This window comes from Falco peregrinus, chromosome 12, assembly GCF_023634155.1.
Source record: "Falco peregrinus isolate bFalPer1 chromosome 12, bFalPer1.pri, whole genome shotgun sequence".
NCBI classification, from domain to species: domain Eukaryota; kingdom Metazoa; phylum Chordata; class Aves; order Falconiformes; family Falconidae; genus Falco; species Falco peregrinus.
This window is the reverse complement of record NC_073732.1, coordinates 27,268,250-27,286,494: the sequence shown is the minus strand read 5'-3', so window position 1 is coordinate 27,286,494 and position 18,245 is coordinate 27,268,250. Positions and strand designations below refer to the sequence as shown.

The window sequence follows — 18,245 nt, the reverse complement described above, 5'->3', positions numbered from 1 at the left end:
TTAACATTAAACACTTGCCATTAGTGGTATTTTGGGCTCATTTCTGGAAAGTAAGTGCTTTCTGCAAGTTAACGGAAGGTGTTTACTTTGCCACATGTCAGCACACCAGAATACTGCAGAGCTTCAAATGAGCTACATCAAATACATTGTTTTATTTAGCAGTCAGGTAAATCAACGGAGATCACTTAATGCATCACCTACTAGATACATTTAAAAAAAATTCCGTTTTTATTAAGAAATTTATGAGCTGTGCAAAAAACCATCATATAATGATTTACAAAAACGTTTGCCAGATATACAGATATTTAACATTTTGATGGTAATATTTCAAAGATACATATTATACAATGTCAGTTATGAATAACTTGCTCATATATTTGTAACGCAAAAGGCTTCTGCAAAGAACATCTAGCATATGCAGCCACTTTCATATGTAAACCAAAAATATATCTTGAAACAACACAAATGTAAAAACAGTATTTTCAAATCAAGTGCTTGGTGCAGAAAAAAATATGTGGGAAGTTCTTCCTTATTTTAAATGAGTATGGTATTTCAGCCTTAAGGAAGCTTTCAATATTGTCAATTATACGTGCTAGATGCTACAAAACCAACCAACAATTCTGTGTGTTACTTCAAACAACACTCAAAGCACATTCCACTGCATTTTAAATTATTTATCTCAGAAAATACCTTTTATTGCTAAATTGTTTGCTGCAGGAACAAACCTGAGTTGCTGAAGTAATCTGAAATCATCTATTAAAGAACTTGCTCATACATACGTAGTACCAGGAGTATGTATTACCATAACTGTGAATAAAATATTCCTTTGTATTTATAGGTGCAAGCAAATCCTTTTTTTACTGTTCAACACTTAGTTTGCTGAATTTGTCTTAGGGCAACTTAAACAAGTCTTTTCAGAGGTCCCTGAGTTTGCAGAAATAACCAAACTACTTAACTAGCTGCTTAAACAGGGAAATTGGTAGTTGGAGGCAACTGAGGTTAAATAATTTTAATGGCAATGAAAATGTAAAAGCCACTAATGGAAAGACAGTAAATTTTCCTTTTTTGTCATACATGTATTATGGACTACAAGGTAACTACTCGCTGGAGTTAGGCCATCAGAACATAAACCCAGATCCAAATGAGACTGTAGTGAATCAATAATTCTGCCTGTCATCCAGCCATTAGCAAGAACCACAGCAATTCTCACTCCTGTTCCCCACAAAATGTTTGCTGAGACTTTTTTTAATGTGTCAAAATATGCCAGTACAAAATATCCAAGAAGCGCTCATTAAGGCAACCAAGAGGACAGTTATTGCTGTACAGTTACACTGGCTCTCACTGCGGGACTGGTTGCTGCTCGTTCTCGTTCTTTAGCAATTTCCATCTCTATTTTGGCTTTGATTTTATTCCAATCAACTTCCAGCTGTAAGAAGAACAGAAAAGGGAGTACGCAGAGGTCAACTAGCATTATATAGAGAGGTCAAACAGATAGCTATACACTAAACAGACAATTTGAAATTACGATTACAAACATTATGTATCAATCATTACACAGCACTTCACATATAAGCGACAACTTGTCGACACACTAATGGAATGTATGAAGGCAGAGTTGAGTTCTAACAAACTGAGCTTTCCACCTTTAAAATAAAACAAGCTTGATATCTTAACAAATACTAATACATCTCATTGTGTCTGGCAAAACCCCATTAGAACACAAAAATAACTTGGATCAAGTCATTACATTTAAATTAGATGCGACCTCTGTGTCCTATTACTGAGAGTATAGCCCTGTATCAATAATACATGCAGTGATGTCTTTTGACTGCGCCTGAAGTCCACCAAGTAAACACGATAGCATATTACACTAGTTATCGATATAACAGAAATCAGATTTCTGTTTGAAATTTGTCGTCTAGATCAATATAAGTTTTACCTTTATATTGGCACTTCTCCAGCTGCAGAGAATCATCACCTTCCGGCTGTATTCTATTTCAGTGAAACTTCAGACAACAGACATAGTACAATATCCATGGTACAGTGGAGTACAACTGTTGCCTGTCTTTCCAAAAATGCTTGACAAGAAAGAATGGATCATGGTGCATTTGGTGACTACAAAAACATGTCCAAAACCCGGGCAAAAACGTAACTGCAAAGTTCAGTTTCATTGCTGGAGAATTAAGACTGTCAAAGATGGGATGGGAAAAAAGTCTCAATTGCTGCACAGGGAATTTTCAGAGTAGCTGTTACTCTGTTAACTAAGTCATGAAATAACAAGGAAGATTCTCTGTGAGGGAAGATGTAATTGCAATACCCATATTCTCATGTGAAAAGGTTAATACCTCAATTCAGGATGCATTTACTGGGTCCAGGTGCTTTGGATCTGATGACTGAAATCTTTATGGAGCTCTAAGAAAGAATGCGTTTGCTATAACAGATGTCACACAGATGCTAAACATACCATATACACGGCTAATTCTGCCATCCAGCCCAGAGAGCTACTTGCCAGCGAAGCCAACAATCCTTGCCAGTGACACCTACTAACTGCCAAGATATGGATTCTCAGTATACTCATTAGGTTCATAATACCTTATATATAAAGACGTGAGATGTAACAACTAAGCACATTGTTTAGATTCCCTATCTGCTTGCAGATCCGTGCTCTCAGCTGCAGTAAAGAGGTAAAAACTCCTTACTTAAGCCAGAAGGAGCTTTAGGTGGTGAAAGGGAAACAGACCTATTTATTTTTTTCCCTGAGAAGGAATAGCAGCACAAAATCTTGCTTTTCTCTTCAATGCCCTTAACGTTTCCTGCTAACTTTGCTAGTTACCACTACAGCCAAGAGCTTAAAATCCACTTCATTAAGCAGGTTCCCTCCCAGTTTCAGAGGCAGCAGATAAGACCTCCAGAACACGGATGCAGAAAAGGACTTCTTTATTCCAGGAACCTTCTGCAGTCTGAGACCCAAGTTTCAAGACTGAGTGTAAGGTGAAACGGGCTCCACCCGTGTCACTCTGCTCACACCTTGTCACTGACAGGGTGTTATTGCTTAGGAACCCTTCCAGAAACTACGGCTTTCTTGATGATTTAAAAACAAGACAGTATTATCTAAAAAGTCTCTTTCAGAAGCATCAGGGGATTAAGATGATTTTTGCTCAATAATGGATTTAAAGTATGTAGAAAGCATACTTCCAGCACAGCAGCCAAAATTGCTGCATGATAAGAGTGCCTGGAATCTGTTCTTTTTCTGTACTTCCTAGGTAAAGTACTGCAGAATGGTTCATTGGGGGGCTAGATACTGTGCAGACTTTTATTCTTGCTTAGGAAATGAAACATCCTTAGAAGTGCTAAAAGCTAATGACTTACATTAGAAATCAAGCTTTATTGAAAGTGTAATGGACAATGACCAATTAAAGGATCTGAGCTAACAGCTGAGATTATTTCCTGATCCATCAGCTACTGTGGATGCAAGGATCTGACACTGTCAAAGTACACGTCTCTCTTCACAGTTTCACCCTCGGAATGCTTCAGAACAGTGAGGGGAAGAGCAGGAAGGACATAAGGGCCACTCAGTGAAATTGCTGTCTAAGGTGCACATGTGCGTGATGCCTCTCATAAAAGAAATGCACACAAGGACTTCAGTGGAATCTAAGGTACTTTTAGCTTATGAACTGTAAGATCTATCCTCAGTCTTTAAGATCTGTGAAATGCTAATACATTGAAATGACCTACTGATGATAGAGGGTTTCCAGAGGTTTGATGAAATTGTATATTTAGCTATTTATCACATTCAGCAGAACGGTTTGTAGTTCACTTTTAATGCATATCTGGAAATCTTCAAAGTTTTTTATTGTTGCTATCCATAAAATCACAAAAAAATGTTGAAGACATTTTAGAGGTACCCATTCAATCTGTACTAAGGTCTAGCTCCCTGTTTATAGAGAACAACTATGCCTTCATTTGTATAATCCTTGCCAGATACTAAATATATACATTCCACGTCTGCACCTTCAAATAAACCACATGCACAACTACTACTAGCCAAGTAGCCACACATCAAGCTATGAACTTGTATTCAGATGTAAAAATTTTAAGATCTGTGTCCACATTTGAACCAAAGAAGGAAAACGTAAGAGCAATTCTTCCCCACCCTCCCAAAGTGGCTACAAGGGGCAGGCTGACCTAAAGCTGTAGGAATAATTCTGAGCAATACTTACACCTTCTGCATATTGCAAAAATCTTTTGTTAGTTTCTTTTTTACCAAAGTCCTCTAGGAACTTTTGTCGATAAGCCAGGACCGTGTCAACATGTGTCTTGTGCTTTACTGCTAGTTCTAGGGCCCTGGAATAAAACAGAAATGGGCTTGTCAGGCTATATAAATGCTCTGGCACAACTACAATCACCATGGTTTTGCAAAACGATATGCTGAAAAGCATTCGGGCTGCAGGCAAAGATTCCTAATCTATAGTGCCAAGCAGTTTTACATTAGTATCGGTCACAAGAGGTTAAAAGTAGCCAGCGAAGGAAGACTGTCTACTTTATGATGCATGCTATGAAAAATATCCAACGGTTATTTCTGTTGACAACCTCATCACATCATTGGAGTTTGACAATACGAGTCTTTTTATTTCAAGGAAATAAAACAGAGTGGTTAGAGTTTAGCACTCTCAATATAAAGGGGCAAAAGTAATAATTTTTAATAACTTTGTAACAGTCAGGAACCACTCCTGAACAGCGTCATAATACTTATTGATAGTGTATGCTACACAGCATTTATGAATATTCTATAGGGAGGAAAGATTAGGCATTGGATTAGTATAACCGATTACTCTCACATCTGTTTTCTTCTCGATGGCATAAGGAATACTTATGTTTGATAGATACAGTTTTTAGATGAGACATTATAGGCAACATAATAAACCCCACAGATATGTGGGGAGGAAAAACAACTTTTTGCCTACGGTGATATGAATATAATAGCAGAGAAATTAGTAGTAAATGGCCTCAGAAGATTCTGTTAGAAAACGTGGGTTTTTGTTTAAAGGAGAAATTCCTACTTTGTTTTCTCAGGCCTAATTCATATTTCATCCACCTACACAGTGCTGGGAGTCTGAATCGCAACGTATCTATTTTTAGCAACAAGACATTTCAAAACAGCCTTAATTCTTTGAGGGTCACATACAGTTTGAGGTATCACTAAGGACTTTGCTGTGTCAAAAATAATGAAAAAGCAAAATGTTATTTAAAAATGCTTCCAAACATGCTTTGCACTTCTGTCACAGAATACTTGTCTTCTAAACATGACAGAAAAGAAGTTACTTCTTTGGTTATTGTCAGGATATGATTTACTTCATCTTTTTACAGTTCTGGGCAATTACAGTACAGGTAAGCATCTGCAATAAAACAACCAATCTCAATAATTTACAGGTTACCTCAGTAAGACTGCTTATAAACATACTGTGTTTGAAGAAATACTACCTATCCCAATTGTAAAGATTAATGTTGACTTGAATAGCTTGATAGATAAGGCCTGTTTGAAGAAGCAGGGTTTCAGCTTCTTGGGTGTTTCCACTGAACAGCAGTGTATGAGCCATCCTTGATTCTTTTGATGGAAGATCTTTGATGGAATTGATATACTGAACTTTGTCAATCTGTTAACGAGATGTACAGTAGTTTAATAAGGGAAATTAATGAAGAAAATTAGTTTTGCAACAATTTAACTAGAAATACATAACTAAATTTTCTTACCTCACCAATTGATGCATAGGCGATTTCTGCTGTAGTCATGTCTTTGTTGGCAACTGCCATAGCAGCTAAACAAGCCCACATCGTCTGATCCTGAAATTTAAAAAAAAAAAAAAAACCGCAACTCTTACAACTTCGAATATTTACTATCCTGCTAAAAATGACTTCTCAAAGGAAGTATGCAAGTCCTGAATATAATGCATAACAATACAACATTTCTCAGTATGCCATTTAGGGCACCGTGGTCTAACTCTCTTATTAGAAAGTCACTACTTTCTCATCTTTCCTCAGAACTCCTTCATTATAAAAATGTTGAAGTTGTGATCAGCTGAGACTGACAGTGTGGCTAAATGAGTCATTAGCTCTCAGCATCTCAGCCAGTAATGAACTCCTGCCATTGTATCACTTCACAGCCTCGTCACTGTGTCCCTGTCACTGCTCATGGATAAAGCACTGGCTGTAGTTAGGAAAATCAGTTTAAGCTGGCTGATCTCAACCTGGCTTCACAAATAACTGCACTGGAACCACGATGCTGACAACAACTATACATTTATCATAAACGTACTATAACTGAAAAAATTATTTGACTGTAGAACAATGAATCTGCTGAAAAGTAAATAAGAGCTTCAAAAGTTCTGTCTCCTTTGTGATATTTTCAGTACATTTTATGTTTAGAACTAAGAATTAGAAAACCTTAGTGGTAATAATAATATTACAACCTTGTTTTCTATTTTTGTAACTTTTGCAATATTATTTGGGTTTTTTTACACAACAATAAGGAAACTCCACTAACTCAGAAAAACATTTAGGAAGATTCTGACATTTTGGTATCTTATCTTTTCAAGTCTGACAACATTATAACAAAGCTATACTACTAAAACATACTAATTAATACAGTTTAGGCTACCACATGTGAAAACTCTAGGTCAGACAGGAAAAATTTAATTTTGAAGACACTTGTTAGTCCACACACAGTCCAGGAATTAAGTGGGTTTTAGTAGTTTTGCTAAATATGTTTAATAACAAATTTGAATTTTTTTTTAAACACTTCATCATATGGTTTTTAGAATAGGTTTTTAGAAGCAGCATAGGATTACTGTTAATTTTAAACTGACTAAACAGCTACACTGAGCATGCTTTAAACATATTCCCATGCCATGTCTCAAAATTGCTTTTATATGAAACAAAACTGGTAAGACCCACTGAAGACAATGAAATACAGTAATTTAGCCTAAGGCTTTCACTATCACCGTCTTTGCACATGTTCCCACTCTTTACCAGGATTCAGGACAAGAAAAGCATTCCTCCTGGTAGCCCATAATTTGGGAGATTCAAAGTTGTCCAGAGAATCAAATACTAATAAAATCTTGGTCACATTTTTCTCCTGCTTCCCTATTATTTAGAAATTTAGGTGATAAAATGCTGAAAGCTCAGCTTGAAACTATTCAAGGGACCAAGTTTCTAGGAGTTTTTCACCAATTGGTCTTGTGTTCTCTCTTTCCTCAGAAAGATGGTCCGTTTTCTTATTACTGATTAGAAATGCTTTGAACTGTCTACCTGGGTTGCCCCAAATCAACAAAACAGCCCTGTATCTCCATGAAGAGTTTATGAGTCATGAAAGATAAACAAAGTACTCAAGGCAAGACCTTGGTGTAAGGGTGTTCCAGGTCATCCCTCAGCCCAAAAACAAAGTATCAAATAGAGAGGATATTCACACCATCTAGTTTAGGCCAGATTAGATTACCTTCTATCAAAGACAAAAATTTTCTTTTGTCAATCAATGCAAAGGAGAAGTCTTCAAAGACCAAGACTGAAGTATCTAACTTGGGGATGCTTAAAACCAGATGATGTGAATACTCTTCACGCTGAAAATAAAGATTCTGTTCCAGTTTTTCTTGAAAGGCCTTCCTCACTTGTTGACAGATAACAGATTAATGAGGAAAAGCTCATAAAAAAGGACAGTGAAAAAACCATGATACCTATATTGAGATTTCATTTAAAAAGCACCAAAAAATTAAAGTATTTTTTCCTTTTAAGTATGACTAAAATCATTGGATGACTCTGCCCATAAGAATGAAGAGGATGCACGAGAAGTTTGACCAAACAAACCCCCTGAATTAGAAAACCTTCATATCAATCAGAAAAAAACCTATTAATATTACCACCCAATACAGTTGTTTTATTTTTAAAAGATGATGCATTTAGATTACTCAAAAAAGTTAACATAATACTGCATTTGAAATCTGAAATCCCAGTTCCCATTGCCAAATACTGGGAAAAAAAGCCTACTATTAAAGGGCTAGCACCCAAAATAAAAATCAATATACAACCCAAGTTTTCTGGATGTGTATTGATTTAATAATGCAAATACAAAAATAATTGAAATACCCATTTAAGGTCATGGCAATCATATGAAAGTGCTAAACTCTTTTCTAGGACTACATGGGGGAAAGGAAGCAGGGTTTGGGGAGATTTTTCATTGTCAGTTTTAAAGACTCCCAGACTCACCTCATCTGTTGCTGTTGCCTAAATATATATAAAAGAAAGCAAAGGGGGAAAAAAAAAAATCACACAAAAAACAAGTGAAATAAAACATGAAAAACTACTAGGCAATGGTGGAGACACAGATAATTTTTAATCAGTTATATTAAGGCCTAGTCCTGAAAAGTTAAGCTTATTACTAACTTCTGTGAGTACTGGACTTTGCTGTGAATAAAAATAAGCCTTTTTATTATATATAATGACAACTATGAAATGATGCATCTGTATATTACATAATTATGAAAAATGTATAATTTTTCATGACCAGCTCAAAACCAATCAGCAACAAAGCAGAAGAATGGAAATCAGATGTAACATCTGAAATGCAATTACCTTTATTAAAGGAATACTTGAAAACATAAATATTACAGTGAAATTATATCTGAACATTCCTGATAATTAGCATTTACCTTGACAAAGCGACACAATCTGACAGCATCTTCCCATTTAGAACTACTAATATATTCATGAAGAATCGCAGGATAAGGTGACATATTAAGGTGAATAAGTGAACCATCTGCTCTTCTAATTGTTATTTGATTTCCTACAAAATGTATAATCTGGGGATTTTTGCCAAATTCACTGGGTAGAGAAAGAAAGGTAAGTTAATATTTACTTCTTTCTAACTGAAAAGGACATTAGGAATGTAAAGAAATCTTTGTTTCAAAATTACAACATGATTATACTTCGTTTCCAGAGCACATAAAAATCTAAGCACCTAGTTATTCACTAGTTGTATCCAACAGGTAGTTGTAATGTTAACTAAAAATAAATGTTAGTTATGCACATACACTGGCTGTAAGGCAAATGCAAACTGGGTATTTGTGCAAAAATTTTCAAATACATTTGTCAGTAAAAAGTATTTGGGCTCCCACAACTCTTAGAATGAAATATAAAATCCTTCATCAAGAACACCTGAATTCATTATCACAAGCGCGCAGACTGAAGCAAACATGCTGAGCTAGAAATAGTATTATCTGTGATGTAATGTTTTGATACATTTAATTTCCAACAGATACTTTTAACATATCTTCTTTTTTGTTTGATTTTTTACAAACAACTAAGGCAGTATTTCATGAGATATGATTAAAATTTTGCTTATGCATCAAGATATGCATCATCCATTTCAACTGCAAACTTTATGACATGAATTATAAAACACTTTTTCCTCATTTCCTAATCAAGAAGTAGTAACACAAGAAGAATTTTAGAAGTTGCAACCCTGGCTTTTACTTCAGCTGCCAAAATTAACATAATGTTTTAAGGAACGAGTAAAGTAGGTAAAATACACAGTAATACTATTATGATAAAAAAGAATATATTACCTTGCATCTTTTTCATACAGAGTTTTTGGCAAAAGATCTTTATCTACATTGACTGTGTTGGGGTAGTACCAGACTGTAAAATGAGTATCTTGAATCCCACAAAGAATGTTAGACGTGTCGTTCCAGGCCAAAGTTTGAACCATTGTCCCTTAATTTAAAGATAGATGAATAACATGCATTTCCACAAGAAACTTCAAAATAAAGGTACACTTCACAAACTGTAGTAAAAGGGTAATTATTAGCCATTCTTAGTTCCTTTTATAAGGACTGAGTTTAACACCTTGTTTATAAAGTAACATCTTACATACTTAACTTCCAGTCAAATTCAGTTCTTGCTTTCTGAAAGTAAGTTCTTTTCAGAATAATGGTTTTTTGGACTTGGTTTTGAGACTGGAGACCAAAATTAACACAATGGTCAGACTGCAGCTTTGTACTTCATGGATCATGCATCTACCTGCAGCATTTAAACTTTTAATTAAAAAACATTATGAAATTAAGAGTTTGCATTTGCAAGAAAACCTTCTGAAAGATTCTGTACTGAATAATTCTGAGGAATACATTCTTCTCTAATACCCTTCTAGCTGCTTGCTCCAGAATGCAGTAACAAGTGCTTAAATGTTAACAGCTGCTTTACATGTAACTGATATATTATCAAAATTTAGATAAAATGTACTAAAATTGCCTCTACCACTATCTTACGGAAGCCACAGAACTATTTCCAATGTTTTTTTCAAGTCCAGTTTCACTATTAACTAAAAAGCAAAATTTTGTCTCTTTACTAGATAAAAGTCTATTTGCCTGCTAGCACATGATTGAACGTTATTTTGAATTTTCCTTACCTATTTTGACAATCTTCTGTTCTTTTCCAAACCGTTTAACTGAAGTAATGTAGAGATCTCTGTTCTTATCAATAAAAGCTATTTTTCTTTCACTTGTAAGTCCTTTCTGGTCCAAAGCAATCGCCACAATTTCCGTCTGAAAAGGAAAAAGAAAATATCTGATTTTTATTTTGGAGATTCGTATCACAGAAAGCATGTGATATTCAAAAAAATGAATGCTTTACTAGAAATAAGGCACAAAACTCTTGAAAAACCGGATTGTGAAGACACTTTATGTGTGTCTTCTCTGTGGAATGAGGCATTACATGAATTGAATTTCATGCAGATTAAACTAAAACTGCAACAGAGAAGAGTCAGCAGTTCAGGAATTTACTACAGAACTACAGAAATACAAGTTGCAGTCTCAAAGCAAAAGCTGCCTAAAAGATGAATGTTTTTTCTTCTCTCCAAAGAAGCTGCCTATTTTTGACTTTTTTGTATACCAGAAGAGTGAAGAAAAGTAAGATGCAGTTCAGGCAATCATTTTTGAAGACAGTAAAAGCTCAGACTGAAGGCAGACAACTTTTTGATGATGTTCCTTTTCTTCAGCATTAACAACAGGTTGACACTAATGAAAGCAGCTTTGGAGGACATGCAAAGGAAACTCAGGTGATGTTTTACTGCATAACAAAACTATTTGCCTGTAGTTTCAAACTCTTATGTGCATGGGAAAGACATGCCAGTAACTGAACACAACCTATAACATATCCCTTTGTACCTCGACGCTGCATAAAGAATCTGATTTTTGTTATGTCAGCTAGGCTTGTCAAGCTCCTGTCTATTACGATGGTAAGCCTTTAAAAGTTTATTAGACCCATTACTGAGGAAATCCGTTATTGATTCTTAATTTCAAAGTATAATAAAAAAGAGACACTAGATTCTTCACCTTACCTTATGGGTTAGAGGCTTTCCATCACCCAATGGCTTTCCAGATAAAGCTTCAAATATGTAGATAACTGAAGAAATTAAAAAAAAAAAAATATTAGTTACAAATAAGAGTTCTTCATAGACTTTTCAAGCAGTTCCATTCATTTTCAGAGGATAATTTACTGCAAGTGGGTACTTATTACTGTGTGCTAGATATACCAATGACTCACACTCTGGTGAAAAAAGAATCTTACAGTTGGGAAAACTTAACCATCAGAGTCTGCTGAGCTTCGGAATAGCCTCATTTTGCAATTGGAGTGATCTGTGAAAATTCTCAAATATCCTTCTTTCCAGAGCATTGATAGCCATTGAAACATGACATCATGGACTGATACAGAAAAGTAATGTTTTACTTCCCATCACAGCTCAAATGGTTATTTACAGAAATGACATGGAGTTCTATATGATGCAAGTTTGTACTCTCCATCTGAATAAATTAATGTTACCAAGGTTATCCGATACATTTATTCAATCTTAACCCATTATTTTGATGAATATGAAAGTTTAGGAAGTGATACCATTGAGTGGAATATTTTCCTGAAGAAATTATCATCATATAGAAAGCTGCCCTTCGAACAATTGTGTAATGCATTCTTTAGAAGCATTCTCTATTTTGTTAAAAACCTGCTCTGTTTTGAATTCTTAATACAGTGGTCCCTAGACATATTTTCTTGCAGGACAGTTCAGGTTTTCAGCTTGTCATGATGATACAGTTAATGGCAATACATTAATAACTGGCTTCCTCAAAAAGTATCTGCTTTATCCAGATATACTTGAATTGTATATATAAATTCTTGCAATCTTTACCAGAAGCCCATCTGTTCTATACTCTCCCTGTCTCACCCTCAAAACAAAAATAAAACAAAAAAACCCTCCAAAAATCCCCCACCTACACCATCTCTATTTATGGGATATCCAGTGATGACTCAAATTTGCAATTCACTTAAAAATAAAGTTTCTCTTTCTTCCTTTCTTTCTGTCTTTATATATACAAGTGTATGTGCGTGTGATGCACACATATCCCTGTGCGTTCAAAACCTATTCATACATACTTTATACATAGTCTGTGAATACGCACATGAATTCAGACAGGCATAGGTAGAGTATTCAAACCTAGAGGAAACTGTAACATTATAAGGAACACCGGTTGTAATTTAAAGCACGCAATTCAGCGTTAGTCCATGGATGTTTTCAGATGTGACAGAAACATTTCAGATGTTCAGTAGCACACCCCACCTGCTATTTCAAAGCACTACCTGTAAGTACACTACGTAAGATGAACATACAAGTTCATTCCAAAGGATGGCGATGTTAACATGTTAATCCTGCTGTGCATTTCCTTCACTAGGACACAGGATGTTGGTTTGAGGTCAATGGTTATACAGGCAGATTTTTTTTTTTTTTTTAAATACAACTGTAAGAGCAGGTGTTCAGAAAACATTGGTTGAGTTTGCAAAGGAAGAAAAAGGTTTTGCTCTTGGCAGCAGACTAAATATATAAAAAACCCCACCACCCTAGTTGTTTCTGAGAAGTTCTATTCTTCTCACTTTTATGCATGTCTCCCTGCATGAAATTGTTGATCTAGCTATACAAGCCAATTTTACAACTACTATACTAGCTATAGGAAGTGAGATTAAGAGTTTTAAAGAAAACCACTGTACCTAACTGACAAGTAAAATTGGTTAACTATTCGTGAATCTACAATGTTTATAAAAGTATTTAAGAAAGTAAGTTTGGGGTTGTTTTGTTTCTTTTTTCTGGTCTGGAAATATTCCACATCACTTTATAATCATTTAGAACCTAAAATAGATCTTTTTAATATGTATAAATGAAATATATGAATAAAGGGTATTCTCTCACTTTGAACACTCAGAGAAAGAGAACAGCTACTGTATGCCTTTTAACACACGTGTTCTCTTACGACAGAATAACTGCTCCTAGGGTGAGCAGCTCCATTTTAAGAACAGGCTCACCTCCCTCTTCCAGCTTTATTAGAGACTGAGGAAGGACTGTAAATGCAGAGATACCAACCTTTTTTCTAGATTGCTGAAGGAGGAAGAGTATCCAAGTAAAAATACTGAAGGACAGCAAGTGATAGCGTCCTCTGTTTCAGTGTAAATTAGCTTGTAGAGAGCTCCATGCTACAACATGTAAACTGCTTCCTGCATCAAACTGAGCTATCTTAGATATTTCTATATTGCAGTGCATTATGAAAAACAGACCTGCCCTCAAAACAGGGCAAAGAAAAAAAAGAACGGCTTCTGCTGGGGTGAGTTGAGAAGGATAAACAGGCTTAGATAAGCCGTGGTTTCCTGTGCCAAGGATCTGTTTTCCCATGTGCTGGCATATTATCAGGCTTTTTACCACTACTAGTGGGGCTTGTATCTAAAAAAGAAAAAAAACCCCACCCCTACTCATTGCCCTGATGGAAGCTCCTATCAACAGAATAATTTGGAGAGCTTATCTTGAAATCATAGCCAGAAACCCAGCCTCTGTAAATTACAATTTTGATGAAGATTACCCTGCATGCAGAACCAGCTCACAAGATTTTCAGGACACTAATGGGAAAGGTTTGGAGATGGAGATGCTCTTCAGTCTGCTCAGGAAGACAGGCAGGGGAACAGGGCAAGAGAGTGAGTTTACCATTGAAACGTTAAATATGCACGCATATAGAGAACAGTCAATATTTATGGATACATTTTCTATATAACCTCAACTTATTGAAAGTACTTCTACTGCTTTTGTTCTAACTACATCAAGGTGTCACTACGGCAAAAGTATAAAGTCCCCGTGTTACATGTATTAATATACAAATATACATACACTCATGTAATATAAATAGACATACACACAGAGTAAAAAAGAAAAGATCAGAAATAAAATACAACTTTTTACTTATCCATTTAGATTTTGTTTGCATCCTACTGCTTTCCTCCTAATAATTTACACTGAAATATATTTTTGCTGATTAAAATAAATTTTAATTATTACACAGCTGTTTTAGATATCTAATGTCTTCGTGTTTGATGATAACATTTTCTGAAGTAATTTTCCTCAAAAATTAAATACATACTAGTAATGCTACTACTCTTAAAAATAATTACTCAAAATGAAAGAAAGTATTTGTTCTCACACAAAAGATAAAATGTATTTTTTTTTCTTGTACATTCTTCAGTTGTACAGAGTAGCAAAAATGCTTTGTAACAGGGAAGTGAGAAAAACCTCACCTACTTTTTCTTTTGTTTGGGTGAGGATATTTTAAAAGATCATTATAAAGGTTTTCTTCATTGACCAAGTAATTTAAGTTGCAGGTTATATGCTGAGAAAACTACCATGCAATCAGTACTAAAGGGCTAACTCCCTGCCAGGATCTTCTTTTGTACTTCACACTGAAAGGCTTTTTTCTATGGCAAAAAGAAGATAGATATGGTGGTTCTTTGCTGCAGAACAAAGAATTTTAAAATCCTGAATCTGTTTAAAATCTATTCATTAATACTAGGGTAACAGAGTTATAGCTAATAGATCGAGCGAGTGTCAGTTGGAACCACGGGCAGGAAGTTTTCACTGTTTGACTCTGCAATAACAGCACCTCCTGCGCACAGTTGCTCCCACCGGTAATCCCCTTACTGGCTGTATCGCAGGAGAAATACTGCTATAGATAGCACTCCAGCCCTCTATTGTCATCCTTGTATGGCCTATAAATGGCACAGTTACGAAGTCAAAAGTCACAGCGCTGTGGGTTTTTCCAGCAAGGGAAGTGTCTGTCTCCAGCAGACACTTAAAATTTATATTGTTGCACAGGTAAACTCATAGCTTTGCATCAACAGAGAGAACAAAGGAAAAGAGCTGACTGACAAACAGATATTCCTGTACCATTCGTTAATGCAAAAACTTACCTGAAGCTCATTTGGCCATGTTATGGTTTAGAATCACAGTGCTTTTGATGCCAAAATACAAAAGCTAAGAGAATAAAACTCTTCAAGAAGACAGCACTGAGACAGAGTACATCACAGCCTCATACCTATGGCCATATCAGTTGCATATAAAACCTACGTGCTGTAAAGATACAAACCCAAAAAAACTAAAGCAAAGAATACCCGAGAACTAAAATTAATCACAGCTAATATACTGGTAGCTTCTAAGAGCAGCAGCCAAGCAGAAAAAGTTGCTGAGTTACTTCTTTAGAAAAATCATGTCAGGGAGTGAAAACCTACCGTTCAAGTATTTAATGCAAAGATTCCATGGTTCTCTGATGCATTACACACAACTGGAAGTGCAAAGACATATATCATTCTCTAACTTTTATCATCGATGTTAAGCGAGACCAATCATTGTAATACATTTTAAAAATAAATATTGTCTTTATATCACAGATAAATTGTTTATGCTTTGTGCTTTTTTTTTTTTTTTGTACCAAAGATGTTGAAAGCCTCATAATGAATTATTAGTAAACACAGAACTACTAGAACAGAGAACTTACCCTTTTCATCAGCTTTGTCTTTTACTGCTAGAGTATCATTACTCAGAGATACTGTCTGAGCATTTAAAATGTCTGTTCTCATTCCTGGAAATTTTGGAGAGGAAATTAATCTTCCTTCATATGAATATAAATAAAGTCCTCCACCATCTACAAGAAGAAAATGCCTGCCAAAAAAAAAACAACCCACCACCAACAAAAAGTAAATAATTAAATGCAGAAAAGCATGATTATAGTTTCAACAGTTTGAAGGTAATTGTCTAACATCCTGAAATTGTTTTCAGTTAAATACATAATTTCTAAACTTTACATTTCAAAGTTGATATTCTGAAAGCTCTGTATGGAATATTTCAGTTTTAGTGTGAATGTTATCTTTTCCATGAAAAATACTTATTACCTGGAATCACTGTGACTTTATCTGTTATGATATTACAGGATTTAAATCTTGTAACTCCTGATGACAGGGTGTTGTAAGATGCTACTCCCCACACATCACCCCATGAGACGATGCTGTGTGTATGAATGTATGTGAGAAACAGCTTTAATGTATACAGCTAGCTTTGAAATAGTATTACCTGTACCATTTTCTTCAGTGTGACTAGATTATAGAGTGCAGAAAATAGAAGACATTTAATGAACTGATCACCATCTCTCACGATGCATGGCTTCAGTGAAAAATAACTTATTTGCAGGAACACATTGCAAACTTTTATTGTTAAGTAGAACTATTTATGTTCTGTATAACTGGTAAATACGGTATCTCTAGTTCAAAGACACAAAAAACACACCCATAAACAACAAGCCAGTTGTTAGACCCTCAGCTATTGTAAATGTTACCAAACACTGGCACCAAATGAACCGCTGTTTGTGTGCACATATATCTGTAAAGGTAGCCTGGTTTTACCTAATTTTTAGGTTTGTCTCTGTGGATCACCTACACTGCCAAAGAATCTGTACCACATTTTCAAAATTTCTTTTAATCAGCAGCACAAAACTCCAAGTCTAGAAACTGATCTTCAAAATCCTGTCCACTTGCTTACCCATTCTCTCCTGCAGTATCTTTGTAGACTAGGACATACGTGTTTAATTCAAGGCATTCAAAATTGCTGTGAGCACTGTGCTGCACTTTGTAGAAATAGTTGTCCAACAATATTTGTCCACAAAAATTAATACTACAACCAAAACTCAAGAGTTTTGACTCCTATTCTTAGTCCTTTGAAAGACTTCAACAAAAGCACATGTAAAGATCTCTTTGACAAATGATTTTTAGGAAATACAGAATAAAACAAAAGCATATGTAAAGATCTCTTTGACAAATATTTTTTAGGAAATACAGATTAAAACAAAAGCATATGTAATAATCTCTTTGACAAATGATTTTTAAAAGGAAATACAGATTAAAGTTTTTTTAAACAGAGGAGGAAAACATATTAATGTGTTGCAACTAAAAATACAAATAAAGAAAAACGAAACTATTTATTTGGCATAGCTGGCAATGTTTTTAATAAAATCTGGAGACCAAAGATAATTTATAAAAAATATATAGAAGTTCAAAAAAGCAATATAAAACATAAAAAAACCCCAGATGTCAGCTCTACTTTCTCCCATAAATAAGAGTATAAAATACATAATGTATTAAAAGATTCATTACCACCATCGTAGACCTACAGTAAACATAGCCTTTCCATGCTACTCAACGATACTGTGTACTCTTTGTCTATTCCTAATATCTCATTACATACTTATAACAAAAGTTTAGGAAATGCATGTTCACATCTAATAGTGAGCATTACAAGAAGTTACCTACCTTTCTGCTTGTAAAATCAAACTAACTGTTCCTTCCTTCAGATCAAAGATCAGTGGTGTATTCCAGTTCTTTGTACTGAAAAAAAAAAAATTCATCATTTGTTAAAAATGCTAATCTTCACGTATCATTGCAAATACAAAGTTTAACTCACTAAGTAAAGCATACACATTTTAATCATCTAATATTCCTAAAAAGGGAGGTTTTCAAAAGGAAAACAGCATTTAGGAAGCCAAGCAACACTGATAACTGTGCAGTATGATCCAATAACACTTCTGCCTTCATTTTTGCATCCCTTCACACTAGAGCAGCTAACCTAGGAGTCTTACTAAACAGCAAAATCATATTTATATGAAATAAATATATTTTTTAAATATTTCTGAATCGCAATTCAACTCTTACAGTGATCTGGAGTTAGGACAGTCCCTCTCATGTGTCCTACTACAGGCTGCATTACTGTTCAGAATTAATCATCTCACTGAACATCTCACTGATAAGTGCCTTTAGGAGTAAACTTTAAATTTCTGCACACGAAACAGAATATC

General features: G+C 35.0%; 1 protein-coding gene across 4 annotated transcripts in view; it reads right to left on the bottom strand.

Annotated features, from left to right (window-relative positions):
- Positions 1 to 205: 205 nt before the first annotated feature.
- The window catches only part of IFT80 (intraflagellar transport 80), a 53,943-nt gene continuing 35,903 nt past the window's right edge, over positions 206 to 18,245 (bottom strand). For 2 of the 4 annotated variants that reach the window (XM_055816900.1, XM_055816901.1), the window contains exons 11-21: positions 17,704 to 17,778; positions 15,900 to 16,063; positions 11,384 to 11,448; positions 10,454 to 10,589; positions 9,615 to 9,762; positions 8,700 to 8,871; positions 8,257 to 8,274; positions 5,752 to 5,841; positions 5,482 to 5,654; positions 4,221 to 4,344; positions 206 to 1,426 (exon numbers count right to left, since the gene is read on the bottom strand). In XM_055816900.1, the coding sequence (XP_055672875.1) occupies positions 1,313 to 1,426; positions 4,221 to 4,344; positions 5,482 to 5,654; positions 5,752 to 5,841; positions 8,257 to 8,274; positions 8,700 to 8,871; positions 9,615 to 9,762; positions 10,454 to 10,589; positions 11,384 to 11,448; positions 15,900 to 16,063; positions 17,704 to 17,778 (1,279 nt within the window). In that variant the 3' untranslated portion in view covers positions 206 to 1,312. Of the gene's footprint in view, positions 1,427 to 2,345; positions 2,413 to 4,220; positions 4,345 to 5,481; positions 5,655 to 5,751; positions 5,842 to 8,256; positions 8,275 to 8,699; positions 8,872 to 9,614; positions 9,763 to 10,453; positions 10,590 to 11,383; positions 11,449 to 15,899; positions 16,064 to 17,703; positions 17,779 to 18,245 lie in introns of all 4 variants that reach the window. The other 2 variants (XM_055816903.1, XM_055816902.1) reach the window with 2 other exon arrangements.